The sequence below is a fragment of the Eublepharis macularius genome, chromosome 5 (assembly GCF_028583425.1).
Source record: "Eublepharis macularius isolate TG4126 chromosome 5, MPM_Emac_v1.0, whole genome shotgun sequence".
NCBI classification, from domain to species: domain Eukaryota; kingdom Metazoa; phylum Chordata; class Lepidosauria; order Squamata; family Eublepharidae; genus Eublepharis; species Eublepharis macularius.
In genome coordinates, this window is record NC_072794.1 from 59,919,454 (window position 1) to 59,942,151 (window position 22,698).

A 22,698-nucleotide genomic window follows, 5' to 3' on the forward strand; every position below is an offset into this window, starting at 1 on the left:
GTTATTGTAGAACAGCTGACAGCATTTGAGTTTAACAGAGGTGTAACATATAAAAACCAGCAGTAATTTTGATCCATCTCCAATGCGCCACAAATCCAAGTTGCTGCCAGCCTTTCAATTTCCGTAGGGAGAGTAGTCATTGTGTTTTTGACCCAGTCACTTTTTGGTATAACTGAAGATACTTTGGCATATAGCACAGTCTAGCCTAATGGTTAACATAACATCTTAAAACAGTTAGAGACTGCAGACTTTGTCTTTCCATCATGCCTAACAACATCTCTCTCTCTCTCTCTCTCTCTCTCTCTCTCTCTCTCTCTCTCTCTCTCTCTCTCTCTCTCTCACACACACACACACACACACACACACAGGTTCATATGAGGTTGGTTGGTTTGTATAACAGATCATTCGGCCTGATTCATTAAAAAGCTTATTCACTACATTATGATATTTTACTTGGCCCTAATAGCTATATTAACCCAAGTGTTGCTCTAGGATTTTTTAAATGGACCAACATGACTACCTGCAGTTTTCTGTCAGAATAAAACCATGCCCTGTGGCTTAATTCAGATATTTTGCCAAACCTTAATTTGCATTAGTCCAGCACCCAAATAATTATTTGAGCTTCCCATGGTTTAGAGCTTCATATCTGCTTTCATTTTCTATCTGTTCAGTAATCCTGTTGTGATGCAGAGGAGGGTCAACAGATGTGATTACGGATTGTGAATTAAGATATCATAACAAACTGTAATTACACTTTCTTTAGCTGTTATTCGGTGACATGTCTGAATAGAGCTTCTCTTTTCAACAATTAAACTACTCTAAATAGACATTGTGAGGCTTATCATATAATGTATAAATTTGGTTTTATTGAATCATTGCATGCAGGGGTTTTCATTCATGCCCTTAGTTTCCCTTTTTCTATTGCTGAATGAATTCACTTATCTGGTGCCACTTTGTTGAATCCTCTGCATGCTTTCCTGAAATCATCTGGTGACTGACAGATTTTCAGGACCTACATTTTGGGGCTTGAGAAGATAGGGCAAGTTGGAACTACGAGGAGAAATTAATCCCAAATGCATTCTTCATTTCCCCTGCCATAACAAGCAGAGGGGGACATGGTGCCAAGAAAAGACAGAAGGAAGTAAATTCCTATTCTGTGTTCAAAAGACTTCCTTAGAGAGAGTGATTGCTTCAGTGGTCTCCTCTGAAAGGAGCTAACTTGATGTGTATGAGAAGACAGTACATATGGAATAGTACATGAGTGACAGGTGTTCCTAGGCTGTATCTATTACCTTTCTCTTTTGTATGGAATTTCTTAAAACAAGGATGAGTCAGGTTTCCTGATCTCTTTGTACTTATTCTTGGCAGAACAACCCAGAAAAGTACACTATGCAGGTGTGTGCTTGTCTGCATGGGTGCTGTTGATGCTCAGCATCTTACAGAGTAGTGCTATACTTTTTCCATATAATAACACAGTAGTCGTTTCTTATTTAAAAAAAATTTTATTTAGAAAATTACTGTTTAATGCACAGTTCCTAAAACTTCTTTCTTTTATCCCTCTCTCCCCCCCCCTCCTCCCAAAGGACCTGGGATCTTGACTGCAAGCAAAACTGAAATGGGAGCAGCCGAATGTTCTCCTTCAAGTCCTAACCCTTCAAAAAAGAATAGTTCAATAAACTGGTCTTTCCATGATAAAATAAAATCCCCAAGAACTGTAAGGAAGCTTTCCATTAAAATGAAAAAATTACCAGAGCTCAGTAGGAAACTCAGTGTCAAAGGAAATTCAAGCCATAATAGCTCAGATAATTCTTCCTTGATTAAAAATAATTGTCAGGATATAGGCCATGCATCATTGCCCTCTCCTGGGAACATAACAGCAGCAGCTAGCAGGAATGTTATAAGTCGATATCACCTTGATAGCAGTGTGTCCTCACAACACAACTACAAAAAGAAAAGCAACGGGAGTTCCAAATCCTCCAGCAAAGGAGGCTACCTCAGTGATGGAGACTCCCCTGAGCTTATAACAAAATCAGGGAAAAATGCAGCTGAAAGCAGGTCTGGGAAAGGAAAGGAAGTGTTCCCAAACAATAATGGTAGTAAAGCAGAAATAGACATTGACGCTTTTAGACATTACAGCTTTTCTGACCAGCCCAAATGTTCCCAATATATATCTGGGCTCATGAGCATTCACTTCTATGGAGCTGAGGATTTAAAACCACCACGGATGGACTCAAAAGATGTCTTCTGTGCAATTCAGGTAGATTCAGTTAATAAAGCAAGGACTGCCTTACTGACATGCAGAACAACTTTCCTGGACATGGACCACACTTTCAACATAGAAATTGAAAATGCCCAGCACTTAAAACTAGTGGTCTTCAGCTGGGAGCCCATGCCAAGGAAAAATCGGGTCTGCTGCCATGGGACAGTGGTTCTTCCTGCTCTTTTTCGCGTGACAAAGACTCATCAGTTGGCCGTGAAGCTGGAACCTAGAGGTCTTATTTATGTCAAGCTGACTCTGATGGAACAGTGGGAGAACTCTCTTAATGGGCTAGATGGAGAAAGAGAGCCAGTAATGTTTGGCGTCGATGTTCGGAAAGTTGTTGAGAAGGAAAATGTAGGCTTGATGGTACCCCTCTTGATGAAGAAGTGCATTGTGGAGATTGAAAAGAGAGGCTTCCAGGTAAAGTATTTTTTTAAATTCACCTGTGTCAATATTTCTGTATTTCATTTTTAACACTGGGAGCAGCTGGCTTTTTTTTGCTGGGAAAAGTATAGTGGCATCTTCATTGAATACTTCTGAGATCCCTTTGCATCCTTAGTTTGGGTAATCATTTGCCATCACCTGTCCTGTAATAAGAACAGGACCACACAATACATTCAGACTAATCAGTAGATCTAATTTGCCCAAGGTTAATGGGGTTAATGTAAATGCTTTCCCAGATGGGATTTTTTAAAGCAACAATAAGCAGCACAACAACAACAAAAACGGTTGAAATATACACAGATCTCGATTTCTCCCTTAAGGTACCCTCTGTGGGGCTGGATTTAAATATGCTGCATTTTTTAAAAAATGCTCCCACTGGTTAAACGTGACCACCAGCTGCTACATGTGCAATATTTGCATGGTAGAGACCTGTAGGCTTGGTGGACATTGTGCTGATGTGTTAATATTCCACATACAATTGCTTTGCATGTTGTGTAGGGGTCAAGTTTAAACAAGATGCTGGTATATGCATCATCACACAGGTAGGTTCTTCTGCATCCCTGATGTCATGTTTAAATCACTTCTCTGGAATGCATGAGTGGAATTGGATTCATGTCAGTTTCATCTTGTATATTATTTACTTAGTTGGGGTTTTCAGGTTGATGCCTGGGAAGACTGCTGTGTGCCTTTAAAGTGGTACAGAGGGAAAGAAAGGATAACTTATAGATGCAGGAAAGGGTGAAAACTAAAGAGGACTATTGAAATAGGAACAAGGAACATATCATAACCAATGAGAGAATAGGAGAGAGCAGAACAATAGAAGGCATAAAGAAAGAAGAGAAAATGAAATGGGAGTCTTACCACAGTGAACACATACTTTTACACATTGCACTGTTGTGGGAATGTGATATGTTTTTAAAGTGTGAGGGAAGGAGAGTGAAAGCAATCCACACCTTCCAGGAGGTTACCAAAGTCTATTATGTTTTATGAAGTGTTTGATGTTCTTCAGGATTTGGCATCTAGAATGGAAGAGGAGGTTGACATGCTTTTGGAGAGTTGGCTTGAAGCATAACAAGCTAACTTATATGTTGAAGCTCAAATTGTAGTAAATAGTGTTCGTAGATAAAGTAAGTGTGCATGCTATATTGCTTCTGTGGGAATTAGTCAGTACATGATAAATTCAGTGTTTAACTTCTCTTATCACATTACATTATCACTCATAATGAGTCTATTGTATTCCAGCACTTCAATCTATGCCTATATTTGATTTATGCTTGCTCTGTTCTCAAGGCTTAAAATGGTTTACAATGTTGAAGCCTATTAGAATGGTTAATGCTGCTCTTTCCAACCTGTCCCTAAATCCTTGGCTGTGAAATATTAGCAGAAGTTAAAGGGAAAAAGAGAAAGAAGAATCTTGTAGAAGATTCTCAGGCTGTGGCCTGTTCTACACCTACATTAGAATGAGTGGTAATAACATGCCAGAATACTGAGGTGGTAGAATAGACTGTACCCCTTCAGATTGCAAGCAAAGGGTTAGATTTTTCCAAAGTCCCACTATGTTAGTAATTCCTTGTAAACAGAAAACTAGAGCAGCATGCAAAGGTCTAGGATAGACTTTTTCTCCCTGCTACTGGTATATCCAGATGTGCAACTGCTGTGTGAAGCCTCCAGACTAATTGATACTAATTCCTTGCTCTGTCTCTTTTCCACTTTTGGATTAGAGCTAGAGCTCTGAATCAGATTTGAAGAAACATTGCTATCCAAAAAGCTCTTATAGTAGAATTGTGTTACTTTTATGAAAATAATGACAAATTTTCATCCCCAGGTCTCAGAATTTTGTACATTTTTAAAATAAGCTTGGTCTACAATGGATCACAGATACATGTTCCTTTGATTTATATAGCCTTGGGGTGGGGGTTCCAAAGGAGCCTTTCAGACTTTTTCCCAGAAGAACTAGAAAAAGCCTAAAGATGTGTTCTTGAGGGTTACTTATTGGCTAGTTATCATTGCCTCAATGAAACAAGTTGATGTTGTTGAAACTCAGAGCTACACAGAAATATTGGGCTGAATCTAGCCAGCTTTTTCATTCAATCTCATCAAATTCCTCAATACAGTATCAAGGACATTTCATAAACAATTTCTAAAAATAGCGCAACACTCACCGAATGCTGATGGCTTCTTCACGTGATTTCTGACGTCACCCATTTACAGAACATGAAAATGGAATCATAACTGCCTGCATCTGTTTTGTAAATCAGAAATCGTGCGAAGAAGCCACCAATGTTCGGTGAGTGTCATGGTATTTTTAGAACGTGGGGAAACGGCTTACTACAGGCCCATTCCATATAGCTTTTGTGCATCTCATGATCCCCAGCAAAACATTTTTGAGTTGTTAAAGGAGATATCAGCTCCCCCTTTCACCTGCAGAAAAGCTGGTTGGATCCAACCCATAATCTTATTTTAATTTACTTTTCTTTTAGTGTCTGCAGTATATTTAATGCAGTACAGATTTTTTTTCTGGTGAAAACTTTTCCCATCTAGGCTGTTCATATCCCACTTCCTTAGGATTTTTGTTCTTCTATCCTGACCTTCTTATTGTATTGATGCGTAATATTTAACTTCTTGAAACTCCTTAAATGCTTTTAGGTTGTAGGCTGTGTGGTAAGGTTTATGATTTTGCTTTTAGGTTGTAGGCCTGTACCGTTTATGTGGCTCAGCAGCTGTCAAGAAAGAGCTCCGAGAAGCCTTTGAAAAGGATAGCAAAGCGGTTGCTCTCTGTGAAACCCAGTACCCAGATATAAATGTGATAACAGGTAATGAACTTGCTTTTTAGAAAAAGGTTAATATATGGTTAAAATATACAGAATGTCTCTGTAAAAACAGTATTTTTAATTTTGGTTGGCTGAGATGGAGCGTAGATGTTTTAATGTGAAGGCAAGTCCTGAAAATACTTCTTAGGAAATAAAAGTCTGAACAATTACTATTTTTGGCTTGAATTCACTGGTAATTTTCACCAACGGAAGGGATTTCCATCTGCACAGCACGACTCCCCTAATAGCTGCAGCCCCAAAACAATCCTATGAGACAGATTTCCTGAAGAGCATGTGTGTGTGTGGAGAGGGGGAGTGGGATTTGAGGTCTGCAGTGGGAGAGGAAAATCAGCAAAAATCTCATACACCCTTTTTTGTCCACAGAAATCCTCTAGTGGATCCAAGCCTTTGGCTAAAAGTTGTGTACAATGATAAACTTCCTTCTTCAGCAAATCTAGGGCGTCTCCCCCTCGGCTTTTAAAATCAATAGTACAACTTCCCTGTGACATCATGGGTGGGGGATAAGTGTGCATGCACACGCGTGCTTCTGCGTGTGTATAATATTCCCCAAAGAGATGACTTTGTTGTATTCATGCAATTTCATTGTATGATATTTCACAAGATTTTCACTCTTGTGAGCATGACAAGTGCTCTATATTTTTGTATAGCTTTTTCCCACCTTGATAGATGGCAACAAAGACTTTGGATTCCCTGACTAAATGCCCAAACAGTGAGCTTTCTTGAAATTCAGGTGGTCTTATCTGTGCTCATCTGCTTAAAGACCTCCTCTTCCATGTACTTCACATTTTTCTACAGTAGTGCAGTTAATGCTTCCTTGTGGCCTTTTCCTGTTCAATTCTAGTAACATGAAGGAACCTGCCAGCTGCGCCACTTAGGTAGCTCCTGTCTGGTGTCATGATGAGTAGGGAGCAATAACAATCTCAATTCAGTTCAGGGCTGAATTTTATTGTTTGGTTGGTTTGTGAGACTTGGGTTTATTTATTTATTTATTTATTTATTTGTTTATTTATAGTCCGCCTTTGTCACTGAGACTCAAGGCGGATTACACAGTATGAGATTAGTACAATCAGTATCAAGTACATTTCAATACAGTATCAAGGACATTTCATAAACAATACCATAGGGTAAATAGATACAAGTTTAAAAGACATAGTATTAGCAAGAATCCAATACAGAGTAGAAAAAATACTGAAGCAGAAAATAATCAATTCTAGGACTAACATTAGACAACATGGAACACTGGTAGTACATAGGAATACATATTTAAAGCAGCAGATATGTAAGGCAATATAGTGATGAAGTCTATGGTCCCTAACTCATTAGCGACGCTTCTTCCCTACAATACAGCCCTCCCATTTGGCCTTTTTGAATAGTTCAGTTTTGCATCGTTTACAAAAAGCCAGGAGAGTAGGGGCTGTTCTGACTTCCTCAGGCAGGTCATTCCACAGGATAGGGGCCACCACAGAGAAAGCCCGTGTACGGGCTGCTGCTGACTTCACCTGTGTGCAGCCTGGCACCTGCAGGAAACCCTGTTCAAACGTGCGAAGCTGCCATGGAGGAACATAGGGAGGGAGGTGGTCCCATAGGTATGCCGGACCAAAGCCATGAAGAACTTTGTATGTAATAATTAATACCTTGAACTGAACACGGTAACTGATGGGTAGCCACTGGAGCGACTAGGAGATTTGTCTGGTATGACTATGATTATTTCACCACAGTTTTTTTTGAGGGAATCAATATACAAAATATAACTTAAAGCACAGAATTGTTCTCATGATGTATTACTGAATTAGCTTGCTTCTGTGTGAAGCAAAAAAATGCAGATTTGGAGTTCATTCGTCCAAAATTGTACTCTCCCAGATAGCTCCTGGGGCCATGTATTTATGGAAGTCTTCAGATGGGTTTTAGAATAGAAAATTTATGTCTAGTTTACTTGTCCTTGAGTCTTCATCCCCCTATGTCTATAATTAACATAGTCTTTGCAAGGTATTCAGTTTCTTCAGATTTTGGGTGTTATACAAAAGAACTAACATGAAAAGACTTTAGAAGACAGATAAAAGTCAATAGTAATTTATTATGTAGCTGTCTATTATAATAATTTATTTTGTGAAAAGTATTTGTTGCAAGTTCGTTATGTGTTTTCCTGGTTGACTGTGTTGTCAAGACTAGACATGGGCCCAATCCAAAAAAAAATTCCGATTCAGCCGTTCGTGGATCTGGGCTGCTGTCGAACGCAGGCCACCAATTCGAAACGATCAACTCTCATTTCCGGTACGCAATCGGGAATCGGGGAGGCCAGCACTCAGGGCGACCGTAGTCAGGCTCTTGCGCGTGTGTGCGCGCTCCTGAGTCGCCCCCGCCCACGCAGCAAGCCGGCTGTCCCGGTGTGCTGCAGAGCTGGCGGGAGCGCGAGTGGCTCAGAGGCTGCCCGCTTCATTCACCTGCCCCGCAAGACACCTGCCCCTTGTCCTGGGGAAAGGCGAATGGCGCAGGTGGCCTCCCAGCCACCCGCACTGCCTTTTGCCTTTCCCCAGGACAAGGGGCGGCCGGCTTGCCCACGCGCCCCTTGTCCTGGGAAAGGCGAACAGCGCAGGCGGCCTCCCAGCCACCCGTACTGCCTTTTGCCTTTTGCCTTTCCCCAGGACAAGGGGCGGCCAGCTTGCCCACGTGCCCCTTGTCCTGGGGAAAGGCGAACAGCGCAGGCGGCCTTCCAGCCACCCACACTGTCTTTTGCCTTTTGCCTTTCCCCAGGACAAGGGGCGGCCGGCTTGCCCACGCGCCCCTTGTCCTGGGGAAAGGCAAATGGCGCAGGCGGCCTCCCAGCCACCCACACTGCCTTTTGCCTTTCCCCAGGACAAGGGGCGGCCGGCTTGCCCACACGCCCCTTGTCCTGGGGAAAGGCAAACGGTGCAGGCGGCCTCCCAGCCTCCCACGCTGCCTTTTGCCTTTCCTTTGTGCCCACCCCTTCCCCCTCCCTCCCCTGGGTTGCTGCTCTGTGGTTGGGAAGGAAGCCTGCTAATCAAAGAAAGCTGGGCTTCCATTCGTGTTTCGAGGGCGACAGAAGGAGGGCAAACACAGCTCATTCCCCTGACTCCGTTGCTCCGGGAATAAATTACTAGTGCCAGAGTGTCTGCAGTTCCAAACAGAAACTGACCCATCTGATCAAGTTCCGAACAAGCAAACTCCCGACAGCTGGATCGGTTGCCATGGACAGAATCGATTAGCTGAGTCACGATGGCGAAAACGCCAAAATCGGGGTTTTTTTGAAATTGTAATTCAGATCGTGCCCATCTCTAGTCAAGACTAACTACAGACTTATACAATCTTATATAAACAGAACATTTGGAATTAGTTTGAAACATACAAACACTGCATTTAAAATTACACTGAACTAATAAAAGAATACATTCAAAATTTGCCATAGCTAAACATAATCGTGTAACAACTCTCCTTCTCTCTCCTTGGTTAATTTTACTTATATAAACTACACTGTCAGCTTCTATTTCTCTTTCCTTAATTCTCTGTTTTATCTTCTTGTCTTTATGCTAAGTTACCTTAATTGGTGTTAATTTCTGCCTTAATAGAGAAAGTGTCTATTATGCAGATAAGTAGTTAATTTAGCCATTGATGCATTCTTATCTCTCCACTATGACACATCAGGACAAGTATCTGTTTTCCATTTTGCTGTATATAATACTCTTGCTGCTGTCACCATGTAATTCTTGTAATATCTTTTGAATTCTTGTAATATCTTTGAATAACATTTTACACCAGTTCTCTCTCAATAACTGGCAGTCTGTAAATGTTATGTCCTTAGTCCATAAATTTTCCCTTAAAGTTTCTCCAAAATTTTTGTCCATTTTATCATACAGGTTTTTACTTGCTCTGTTTCTGTGGGGTATTGCAGTAAGATTTTATAGATCTTCCCCAAGAGATGCTTCAGATCTCCAGTTCAAATTGTGTTTTTTCTCTCAATCTACCACCTTCTTTAAGAGTTTGTTCCTTTAGTCTTGATACTATTTGGTGATATATCAGGATATTTTTGCCTTGAGCTTGGATTTCTTGCCAAGTTTTAACATTTCCTTTTTATCAATTATTATTATTATTATTTTATTTTTTTTAAGATAGAAAATAGGAAATAAGAAGTAGAGGGGTGGGGTGGAAGGAAAAGAAAGAACAAAAAAAAGAAGTTACATATCTATTACATTGCACCATTCACTCTAATACATGTCTTAGTATTCTGCTAATCAGCTCTCTATTTGCAAATTTTTCCATTTATCTTCTATAATGTCCATAAAGGACCACATCTTGGTTGAAAATTAAATTTCTCCAAACTTATCTTAAATCCATTTGTAAAAAGGCTCCCAAATGTCGTTATAGGTTGTAATGTCCGATTCTTTCAATAAACTCGACAATTTGTCCATTTCAGCCGTCTCAAGTATTTTTTCGACCAGGTTTTCTTGTGTTGGGATAGTTGTCATCTTCCAAAGTCTCGCATATGCAATCCTAGCTGTTGTAATTATATTCAACATCAAATGCTTTTGCTCTTTATTGACCGGGACCGATATGTGGTTTAATAAAAAAAGTTCTGGTTTCAAAGGTAGTGGAGTCATGAGTATCTGTTGTAACATTGGATGCACCATCTTCCAGAACTCCACTGCTTTAATGCATGTCCACCACATATGGTAATAAGATCCCGGTGTCTTTACACACTTCCAGCAATTATTTGACATATTTAGGCAAGATTTAGCTAGCCTAACTGGGGTTAGGTGCCACCTATAAAACATTTTATATACATTTTCCTTCATTGAGGCTGATTTTGTCATCTTTAAATTACTTTTCCACATTTGTGACCATGGCTCTAAATCTATTGTGTGTCCCACATTCTCGGCCCATTTTATCATAGTATCTTTGACCTCCTCCCCCTGTAATTTTGCCTCTATAAGTATAGCATATATTTTCTTTATCATTTTAACATTGGTACCACATAGTATCACATCAATGTTTTCATCCTTTTCGTAAAAGCCCACTATTTTATCTTATTGTATCTAGATTCCAGTTGTGTCTGGCTCATGAATTATTGATTCATGAGCTGATCAATTCTATTTCTCATAGGTGTGTCATAGTAAGCATTAATTGGTGACATCAGTAGGGAGATTAGTGGACTCAATCTATTTCTGCACTGAAACCATATTTTAAGCAATCCTTCCCTTAATATATGGGTCCCATCCTGTTTATGAATGAGTTTCCATGATTTCTTTATCCATAAGTAATTATGAATGCCTTCTTTGGCATATGCTGTCTCCAATTTTATATGCCTACTACTTGGATTTATAATCCAGTCTGTTATCCAAACTAGCACCACTGCTTGGTGATGAAGTTTTATGTTCGGCACTGCCAGTCGTCCTAAATTTTTGTTGTCCTGTAATACTTTAAATCTTATCCTTGGTTTCTTCCCTTTCCATAGGAAGTCGTTTATTACTTTCTGCCACTTAGAACCTTTTGTTCGATATAAATTGGGATCATTTGAAATAAGAAGTTCAGTTTGGGTAGGTAAAAGGTAAAGGTGCAAGCACTGAATCATTGACCCATGGGGGGACGTCGCATCACAACGTTTTCTTGGCAGACTTTTTACAGGGTGGTTTGCCATTGCCTTCTGCAGTCATCTACACTTTACCCCCAGGAACCTGGGTACTCATTTTACCGACCTCGGAAGGATGGGAGGCTGAGTCAACCTTGAACCGGCTACCTGAACCCATTAGAAATCCCTGACATGTTCCTTTTGTTGTTTCAATTTTCTTCGTAAATGAAGCGGTCACTAAAATTGCAGCTTGTTGATTGGTGTAAATACTCTGGATCCAGTTCAAAAACTTAAGACTAACCACATATTGAATGACATTTAGTATAATAAACTTAATGTATATAATGGTTTGCTTAGTACAATACATTTCTCTGGGATATTTCCTGACTGCCAGATCATCTGTCTGGTGCATAGTTTTCTATAAGGTATTTTATAGGGTTTCCATGCTGTTACTTGGTTATTGTGCTGAGACTGAGCTGTAAGGGAATCATCATGGCCCTTCTGTGGCCTTCTAATAGCAGCAGATCACAAAGGCATTGGCCACTACCCTTCTGCACACACGCCTTGCCAATTTATGCACTTCTTCCAATATGTACAACAGTTTTCAAATGCCTTTAAAACTTTGCCGTGGGGAGGGGACCCTCTTCCATCCTTTCCCCTACTCATATTTCCCTATTCCATGGTACCACCTGGCAGCTTCTTCCCCTCTTCTTCTTCACAAGGCTCACATTGTATTTTTGAGGGCCCTTCTGAAGACTTTGGTGTTACTCACCAAGTCAGATTAACAGCGCATACACACCAAGAAAACTCACATTCTTAACTCAGTGTAAAATATGAAGCTGAGGGATAGCAATCTGAGAATTACCTCTGGTGTATACAAACTGGATTTTTGAGGCATTGGTTTGATTCATCTGATACATTTTGTTCTGATTCAGTTTTCAGTCAGTTGAATAAAAACATTCATAGCTTTCTTTTTATAGAAAATTCCTGTTTGCCTCTCCTTTTTCATTTTTGGATGACAACAAATCTCAAGAGTGGAATTTCCTGTGGGATGGATATTTTCAAGCAACACCATTTGAATTATGGCTGTTTTGAGAGTTGGATGTCTCCTTTAATCTTTCCTCTTAATTTGAGCTGCTGCAGCTGCTTTTATTTGTGTGTTTAGGCTTTGCTTTTTTAGCATATGCAATAAATTTAAGAAGAGTCTTGCTGGATTATACTGTCTCGTCCAGCAGTCTGTTTCCCTCAGTGGCCAACCAGATGCCTTCGATAATACCCAAGCATGGGGCAACAGCTCTTCTTTGTTTGGCCCCAGCATTGGATGTTCAGAAGTACGCTATCTCTGAACTTTAACTATTATGGCTAATAGCCATCTATAGGCTTATTATTTATGAATTTGCCTAATCCTTTTGGGCCTGAGTGCCAAAACATTGTCTACATATGGAGACGTTGGTATGCCAGCAAACAAAAGGGAGGATTGTGTGTGAGAGGGAAATAATAGTTGTATAGGTGTAGTTTTGCACATATAGATGAGGGTTTTTTCCTGCATAGAAGCAAGCAACTAAAATATTTCATTTTTGGAAATATCAGTATGAAACTTCAATGGTTTTGCTTGTGATACACATATTTAGGAATGTGATTGCCATGGATGAAGATAGCATCTGTGTAGTGTCCTAAAGGATGCTTTGGGAACAGGATCCTAATGGACACGACACCAGTGGGGGAATGGCTACACACTCCAACTTCCACTCTCAGAGCTATCACACTCTATATCCTAACTCAGTACTTGCTGCTCTGTAGGAGGGATCACCTCTCAGGATCCTGCTGGCTTCTAGCTTGCCATTTGTCTTATCAGTTGTAACCTAAGCCCATCACAGCTGGAGTACAGCCTTGTTTTGCAGGTAGATCAAGTGAGTTGCCCTTCTGAACAAAATGGTGGTGCGTTACTGTTTGGCATGCATGCTGGTGATTGGCTTTAAAGAAGAGGTGTTTGTTTTTAGAATATTTATGATTTGCCTATCGCACAATGAGTTGTAACAGTATGCAGATAAAACAATAAATGTTTATTTATCTTCCCTTTCTGGATCCAGTTGCAGGCTCAGCTCTGAGCCTCCACTCTCTAGCTTATATCTGCTGCTACTGCTGATATGTTCATCAGATGGAGGGTAGGAAAGCAACCAGGTTCCCCCTCCATTGTTGCCAGTATCCATCTCCAGCTCAAGACCTCCTTCCCTAGGAGAAGTTTATATTTAATTTTTAAAATCATTTGCATTTCATTCATGATCAGCAGTAGATGTATTAAATACAAAAGGTCTCAATAAACAGATGAGTCTGCAAGGTACTCTTATATACAAGGTCCCCAAATTAGCTGATCCCATAAGCAGTCAGTTCTGTATCTGGGGGGATCACAACTGACAGTCTGCTAGGAGACCTCCAGCAACAAGATGGAAGAATCCGCAAGTTATCTCCTGCAGATCTTAGTGTGTGGGTCAGTGATGCATGGGAGAAGGCCGTCCTTCAGATACCTTGGACCTATGCTATGAAGGATTTCATACATATTTATTGGCACCTTGAATCTGACCTGAACACATATGGGCACCCAGTGAAGGGTAAAGGGAACTGTTAGAATGTGTTCTCTGCAACTCACAGCAAACAAATAAAGCTGCCACATTCTGAACAAGTGTAGTTTGTGAACCACCTTCAGGTCAGGCCCAAATAGAAGTGCAGTGTAGTAGTCCAAAAAAGAGATTACTTTAAGGTATGCATCACAAAGGCCAAGTCCTAGAAGGGTATTTAGTTGATAGGTAAGACAAAGCTGATAGAATACTGGCTTGAATCCTACCACATTTTCAGTTATTTCTTCCATTTCCCTTTCTTGCTTTAGCTATCCTTCTATGTGGCTTTTGGTTAAATGAGTGTCATAGCCTTTTCTATGCCAAAATGGAGCTCTGCTGTCTCAGGAAAAGCTGATAGAATATGTAACACATTTGCCAAGGAAAAATCTTTAATCAAAGGTTTCTAAGTGGTCTCCAGCACAACTTCCAGCACAGATCTTAAAAACAGCTACTACAGTTAAGAACAGAAGCTTTCATAGAACAACCACTAGAACTAATGCAGAACCAACCCAAACACTCAGATGTGCAATGTAGGGGTGCGCAGCCCAAAAATATTCGGGTTTCTTGCTTCGGGTTGCTTGGGGGTGGGGGTTGGGCTGTTTAAATTATCAGCTGGCAAGATCCTTGAGTGACCTAGGCTAATGGACGTAATATGGATTATATATTACATTAAAGTATAGCTTTGTGGTTTGGTTTGCATGCATGTGTGCACCCACATGCAGATATTGAATGAATTTATTTAAATGAACATGCAGATATTAGTCACTGAAATGGTCTTCATAACTTCACCAGACATTGAAGAGCATGTTTTATTAATTTAGGGGTTTTCTCCACATCATTATTGTAATGGTTCTGGCCCCATACTGCTTCAAATTATCCCCAGCTTTCTGCACGTTCTCTAGAGCCATTTGTTTTTGACTCACACCTTTCCTTGTTTTTTTTTCTGATTCTTATGGGACCACTTTTGCTTCAATCTTTCTCTAGTGACTGAATTTGTGTTGCATTTGTTCACGTGTGAAACATTTCCCGTGCTTTTGTTGGTTCTTCCCACGGACTGGACTGTGGCTGTGGGACAACTCTACTCTCTGCAGTCTTTCCCCACCATGGTAATAAGGAATTTTTATCCTTTGCGTTGGTCAAGTTTCAAGTTTCAAGGTGTTTTTTTTTTTGTAAAATACTTAACTTGATAGCGATATGTCACTTTAAGAAGGCAAGGAGCAATCATTGCTTCTTCTATGTATTTGTAGCCATTGGTACCTTTTTCTTTCTCTGCCCTGAAAGATTTTTTTTTTTTTTTGGCTATGGTTGTTTGCTTTCTTGCACTTTTTGGGAAGTGCAGGATCACTTATTGCTCTTTCCAGCCATTCAGTTTTCACTGTTTGCCTTTGTGCTTTGCTCTCTTGATATACCTTGACCTCCCCCTTCCTCCTCACAGAAAGAAAGATATAAGTAAGTCTGTAGAATGTCTTTGATTTTTTAAAAAAAAATGCTGCATGATAGTGATATATCTCTATATCTCTTTGGTATCTGACAAAGGGAGTTTGACTCTAGAAAGCTTGTAAGTGTTTAAGGTACGACTGGAATCAAATCTTGCTGTTCTACTGCAGACCAACATAGCTACCTACCTGAAAATCTCTCTATATAAGATGTACCTGTGCGTTGATATCCAGTGCTCTTTACTATGCTTTTTTGTAGAAATGTTTATGAGATTTTGGGGTATATGTTGTCACTTTAGATTGTGGTGGGGATTGCTACAGACTTGCTGGCCAGCTCCATTGTTCTCAGCTTGCTGGAGGCATTTACATGACTAAATATGAAGTGCCTCACTTGAAAGCAATTAACTAGATAGGGGAGCAATTGACTCCTCTCCATTGCCTGCTATTTGTCGAAATGACAACTTTTAAAAACCAGTTTTAAGCTCTAAACATCCAAATAATGGAGTGAATTTACCTAAGTAGTACCACTGAAAGTACTGAGATCTTAAGCACATTCTTTGTAAGCAAAATATCATAATTCCGTTTCTGACACCTCCTGTATAAAAAGAATGTTAGATAAGAAGAACTGGGAAAGATTCATCCTGAGATCTGGGAAAGCCATGATCAGTCAGAGTAGACTGGTATGGCCAGGGCTTTTTTCCAGCAGGAACGCGGTGGAATAGAGTTCCGGAACCTCTTGAAAATGGTCACATGGTTGGTGGCCTCGCCCCCTGATTTCCAGACAGAGGGGAGTTGAGATTGCCCTCTGCACCGCTCAGCGGCGCGGAGGGCAATCTAAACTCCCCTCTGTCTGGAGATCAGGGGGCGGGGCCACCAACCATGTGACCATTTTCTCCAAGGGCAACCCACTGAGTTCCACCACCTCTTTCCTCAGAAAAAAAGCCCTGGGTATGGCTCAGTGTAAGGTAGCTTCATACACTTCTAGACTTCTGGTGGTCAGAAGATAGAACTGTTTTGTATCATCCTGTTTAGCACTTTACCTCTTTGTGTGACTAAATTTGCATAATTTATTCTCTGTGCATAACTTGGGTTTTCTTGGCACAGAACTACAAAGCTTTTAAAAGTTTTATTAAAAGAAATCAGGCCACACACAGCTATTGAAGAAGTTTTTAAAAATGGATTTCTGCAGCACTTTTGATAAGGCCATGGTTGTTTGATGAAATCAATAAGTACTAAGTGCTCTGTCAATAATAATAGTAGTTTTTTTTAAAACCAACTAATATATAATAAAAGAGTGAGCTCCAGCTTTGGAGTTCTTTGTGCTAGAGATTGGCCTGGTTGAGTGGACCCAATAAAGTATTTGTTTGGTTGGATTTTTGCTACCAATCAATATGACTACCTATAACTTCTGTCAGTTTTGTTGCACAAAAAAAGTGCTCTTCCCCTTTGCCCCTTCCAGTCTTCTGAGCAAAAGAGAGATGAGACAGACAAGGGCTGTTGTAACAGAGTATATTTGCAAATATAGGGTACCAGCTACATAATGAGCTCAGAATGTACCAGAGAACAAAGGAGCACATGCTTCTTTTAAGGGCTCATGACATCATTTTGGAGAAACGAAAGTCACATTCAAAATAAGACACCTGATCTCTTTACACCTATGGATAAGCTATTCTCCATTTCTCACTCTCGCGACAGCTTTATTACCCTCCTTGTCTCCATGGTAGTTACTCGTTACTTTCACACACACTCTCTCCCTCCAAAAGGAGGGAGGGGAAACTTATAATTCTCCCTTTGTCTCTGCCTCTGCATCCCAAGAATGTTCAGTTATCTGTCCAAGGCCAGATTTTCTCTTCTCATGTGCAACCAGGGAGAAAGGGGGGGTGGCTAAAAGACAGAGACCAGTTACTTAAAACATAAAGAATCCATCCTAAGCTTCTTGCTATCTTAATATCACAGCTATATGATTAATATAAATTTGCTAATCCCACAGTAATACTATGTGCAATTGCGCCCCCCCCAGTCGGAATAAAAGGCAGACACAAGGCTTGGGTAATAAAGGGCCACTTTTATTTAGGCAACAACATGAACTGCAACAACTAAAAAACCCTGGCAAGGGCCTAACCAGCGGCACAGGTCAAGCCCTGGGGTCACTCCCCTGGACCCCGCCTTGACCTGTCTGGGCGAGACCTGCTGCCCCAGATGCGAGCCATTCACATGTATGGCTGGGATCCGGACGGCCTGGTGGATGGTTTCCCCCTTAAAGCTCCAAGCACCTCCGCCGCAGAGCATGAGGGAAGGACTTGTCCAGGAGATCCGGCAAGGCAGCCTGCCCTCTCAACTGGCCACCACCAAGCATGCCAGCCAATCCTGACAGGCCCCTAATATCCCCACCAATGGGGATGTGCCAAGGGTACTCATCGTCCTGCTCACATCCCCCCAACTAAATCCTGCCAATGCTAAGGCCGAGCCTCTGCTCAGGCCTTCATGCCCCACAGGTGACTTACTGTAAGCCATAGCCCTTGCCTCAGGTCATCTAAATATATATGTGTGTGTGTTGTTGCCCGCCACCGAAAGGTAGCCCCCATTGCCTTGGCAGAGGTTGGCCAAGCAGGCCTTAATCCTGAGATGGGGAAGATAAATGTCCATCCCATTCCCCCAAGCTAACTGAACTATCTCCAACCAAATAGTTAAGACGCCAGGCCGCTGCTTGCTAATCCACTGCAAGTCAGCCTGCGCCTGCAAAGCAAGGGGCCATACCCTTTACAAGCCCAGGTCATTACCAATATGTCAGGCGGAGGACCACTCCTCCCCTCAAACAGCAAAGGCAGCAGCCCTGGCTACCTTAGGCCTTGTCAGCCCTGCCACTCAACTGTGGCCCACTCACTTAGCCCAAGCTGGGACCTGATGGCCATCCTCTTGACTTGGTGGGCCACCCAAAAACCATGCTGTGTCCACATATAAGGATCTTCAGCCTTCCCGGCAAAACATAGCACCTAAAGAAAAAAACAAGTCAGTTGAGGTTCCCAGCATGGGTGGGGGTTGAATTCTGCATTAAAAATACTAAGTTAATTAAAAAAGAACAAAAGTTAGCGCTCAGAAGAAATGCCAGTGATTCTACTTCCAGGGTGACAAAAAGAAAAATTTAGCAAAGGCATGAAAATAAAAAATATATTAATTGTAGGGGAGGGCAGTGGGAGATGAAGCTACTATAAGGAATAGTAGTCGTAAAATGGAAATAAGACTTCTACATCTCAATAAAGTCTAACCTATGACTTCCACAAGGCCCTCTAACTTAATATTGGGGCTTTCACCAATAGCTTGAAATTATTTGTTATATCCATGAAAGTAAAGCTAGACTTGAAAAATAATAAACACTGTGGCACCCAGAATGTCATATTTGACATCAAATACTGAATTCTCATTTGATACAGTCATCTGCTGGTTTGGAGAGGAATCACCCTTGCTAGAGAGGTAAAATTAATGTTGTTCAACTATTCTTTTGTGAGTGTTGGGGGGCAGTTTAGGGTTTAGCATTTATAATGCTGAAGCTGGTATAATAATCATATTTCTTGTTTAAAATATTTTTGCTGAATCCTCAACATAAATCTGAGCTCTCTTCAAAAACAGCAACTTATTTGATGCTGGCGGTTTTAAAAAAAAATGTGAATTGTCCTCTGCTTTTTCCCCCAAGAGACTCGCAAGGCATTTTCTTCTTGGCAGGCTCTCTGGCTGGTCAAAGAATGAGCATTTAATCATTAAACCTTGACTTAGAAATGCTCCTAGGGCCTGGCACTGGCTTACATGCAATGAGAGCAGAACCACAAGTGACAAAAGGCACAGATTGGACACTTGTCAGCTTCCCTCAAGTTTTGATGGGAAATGTAGGCAGCTTGGCGGAATGTTGGACAAGTGACAGTTGAAAAGTCCATTGGACAGCAGTCAGAGAGCGAAGCTGCAAGACCAGGATGCCTACATTTCCCATCAAAACTTGAGGGAAGCAGACAAGTGTCCAATCTGTGCCTTTTGTCACTTGTGGTTCTGCTCTCAGTGCGTTTGTGTTTCAGAATAATGTGCCCTGCTAGACTTGAAAGCTGGCTAGTCTAATACTGCTGCATCGTTTCTGCTTCCAGCCTTGTGAATTATCATCTTGGACTAAAGCATGTCATAGAGTTAACAGTTCAGTGGCTCAGAAAAATGAGAAATTAATGGAGTGCATTGGGGGAAGTATGTGTTTTCTGCTTGTTGCCTGTGTTAATTCTGTGTGGGCACAGTGGTTGTGTCAAGGAAAATGCAGCTGCTGGGAGAGGCAAGTCCATAAAAATAGATGCCACCTCTTACGTTTAGTGAAAGGGGGGAAGGGTCAGAGGGCTTGCAAGTGATTTCATTCAGGAATTAAGCATGAGAAAGTGTTTTGAGAAGGAAATGCCAGGTGACTGCGTTGCCGATGCTATTAATAGAAGTCCCAAGTGGTGCCTCTGAATTGCATGTTTTAAAATATAGGTCATAGGTATATCAAGCCTCTCACTTGTATATTTGGTGTTAGTCTTTAAAACCAGTTCTAACCATCAAAGTGAAATAAGTCTTCCCAAGGTCATTTGTTTGCCAACATTATATTCCCAAACCCATAATATGTAGGGACCAATTTCTGCCAGTTTGGTTCATTGAGGTTGTTAATGTATGGTCTATAAATATCCCTTGACTCTAAATATGTGTGCAAAATGCCAGTCATTGTCCTGCAGATTTTTCTAATGTACCAGTACTATTGTCAGATTCAATATTGGACAGGCTCCTGTGTCTCTTAGTAGCTGTGTATTTTTTACTCTTTAAATTCATTTAAGAGCTTTTTAGTGGCACATTATGCTTATATAATAAGTCTTTGAATTCTGATTGGTTGCAATATTCATTGACACTGAAATTATGTAGTCTTTAGGGCATTCTGCCCCCCCCTTTCATTGAACAGTGAAGATGGAATCCTTCTCAATACTTTTAAGGATTTTGCTCTTAACAAAGTCTTCAATTAACACAGTTCACATTACAGTTGGGTCATAGGGCAGGATTTGTGGTAGGCACACTGAGTCTTGCAACAAGTCTTGCTTTGTTAAAGAACACTCAGCAGTGGTATTTCTGTCATGGTTCGGGGATTAACAGGGCCTTTATTTGGCAGATACTTCAACTGGTAACTCGGCTTTCATACTTTCAGCTCTCTTTGTTTTCATCCTACATTAAATGGTGCTATTTATTAAAGAGCAGGCCATGCTTATCTAGTTGGTTAATGGCTCATAAACAATATCGGGCTTTTAAAATTGTTAACTGAGCTGGGACTTCAGTAGTTTTATAAATTAGATGCTTGGATTTTTGAGCTTGTGTATTTTTGTATAAATATTGGTAAATATTTGAGAGTATGTTTGGAAGGGGATGCTGTAGTGAGGCCTCTCCTGAAAAAGTTAACTTTGGACCCCACCAATCCATCCAGTTACTGCCCAGTCTTGAATCTCCCATTTCTGGGTAAGGTGATTGAGCGAGCGGTGGTGGAGTAGCTGCAGGGTTTCCTGGAAGATGCATCGATCCAGGACCCATTCCAGTCCGGTTTCTGCATGGGCCACGGAACTGAGACAGTGTTGGTCATCCTCACAGATAATCTCCATAGGCAACTGGATCGAGGTGGGTCAGCGTTGCTGGTGTTGCTAGACCTCTCAGCAGCTTTCAACATGGTCGACCATGATTTGTTGACCCACTGCTTTGCTGATGTGGGGATTCAAAGGACTGTCTTGCAGTGGCTTTCTCCACGGTCGGGGAAAGAGAGTGGCACTGGGAGAGAGGTTATCAGCGCACCAATCATTGGTGTGCGGAGTCCCGCAGGGCACGTTACTCTCCCCGTTGTTGTTTAATCTCTACATGCCCCCTCTTGCCCAGCTGGCATGGAGTTTCAGACTGGGTTGCCATCAATATGTGGATGACACCCAGTTATACCTGTTGATGGACGGCTGGCCTGGCTCTGCTCCCGATGCCCTAATTAGAGCATTGGGAGCCGTGTCTGAATGGGTGAAGCAGAGCAGACTGAACCCCACAAAGACGGAGGTCCTGTACTTGGGCCGTGGGGGGTAGATTTGCGGATCCAGCTCCCGGCCTTTGATGGGGCACCACTTGTGCCCGCTCCATCAGTCAGGAGCCTTGGTGTGATGCTGGACTCTTCCTTGTCAATGGAGGCCCAGGTCAAGGCAGCTGCCCGAACTGCCTTTTTCCATCTCCGGCAGGCCAAGCAGCTTGCCCCCTATCTCTCAACCCATGACCTAATGACAGTGATCCATGCAACAGTCACTTCCAAATTAGACTACTGTAACTCACTTTATGCAGGGCTTCCCTTGGGTCTGACCCGGAAACTACAGTGGGTCCAAAATGCAGCTGCTTGTGTCCTGACAGGAATTTCTTTCAGGGCACATGTGACTTCAACTCTGCAGCAGCTGCATTGGCTCCCCGTGGAGTTCCAGATCAGGTTCAAGGTTTTGGTTCTGACCTATAAAGCCCTAAACGGACTGGAACCAGCATACCTGAAGGACTGCCTCTCCCTGTATGTACCTCAGATCTGTAAGTAAACACCTACTGATGGTCCCTGGCCCCAGGGAGGCTCGGCTGACCTCGACCAGGGCCAGGGCATTTTCTGTCCTGGCCCCAACCTGGTGGAACTCTCTGTCGGAAGACACTTGGGCCCACCAAGATCTCATATCTTTTCAGTGGGCCTGTAAGACAGAGTTGTTCCACCAGGCGTATGGTTGAGGCCAGCACGGGATCCATCTAATTAGCCTCCCTGCTGGCCTCCTACCAGTGGGGGGACCATATGGTCCATCTGCCCCCCTCTATGCTTGGGGAGTTAGAGTTTCACCAACCCACATCTCCACCCTTTTCTTCCCTTTTTTCCTTTGTGTATGGTGGGCAGAGAAAGGGGGAAGGGTGCCCCATCTGGAATACTGAAATCTCATTTTATTGTTTTTATCCGTTGTGTAATTTATTTATGATTGTAACCCGCCCTGAGCCTGCTTGTGGGGAGGGCGGGCTAAAAATCTAATAAGTCTATCAAATCAATTAATCAGTCTACAACTAGTAGGATGGAGTCTTTTGCAACCAGGCTACTTTCAAACTTTATTCAATGCACTTGACATATGTTATTTTCTTTCATCTTGGATGTTTGATGTGAACTTCTTCAAACAAGTGTGCTATTACTGGGCCTGAAATGGATAAGATTGCAATCACTGTTAAACAAGAAAGGCAGCATTTGTGATTAACTTAGACTTTCATAAGCATGTGACCCTGTTTTGTAATACATCTATCCTGATGGAATTTTTTATGGACTGTGTTGAAATAAGCATGTATTGTCATTATTATGCATTTGCTGTTTTGTCTTTATGCTAGAAAAGACAGAAAACCCAGACTGGTGGACTATTAACAAAGTTGACTTCAGAAGCACCGATTTAGGTGGTTCTTCAGTCTAAAATGAAGCAGTGTAAAACCATCTACTTTTGAAGATACTGGCATG

General features: G+C 41.6%; 1 protein-coding gene across 1 annotated transcript in view; it reads left to right on the forward strand.

Annotated features, from left to right (window-relative positions):
• Positions 1–22,698, forward strand: part of SYDE2 (synapse defective Rho GTPase homolog 2) — a 75,534-nt gene that overhangs the window by 35,011 nt on the left and 17,825 nt on the right. Inside the window, exons 3-4 of the mRNA XM_054981133.1 lie at positions 1,584–2,680; positions 5,391–5,517. Of these exons, the coding sequence (XP_054837108.1) occupies positions 1,584–2,680; positions 5,391–5,517 (1,224 nt within the window). The remainder of the gene's footprint in view (positions 1–1,583; positions 2,681–5,390; positions 5,518–22,698) is intronic.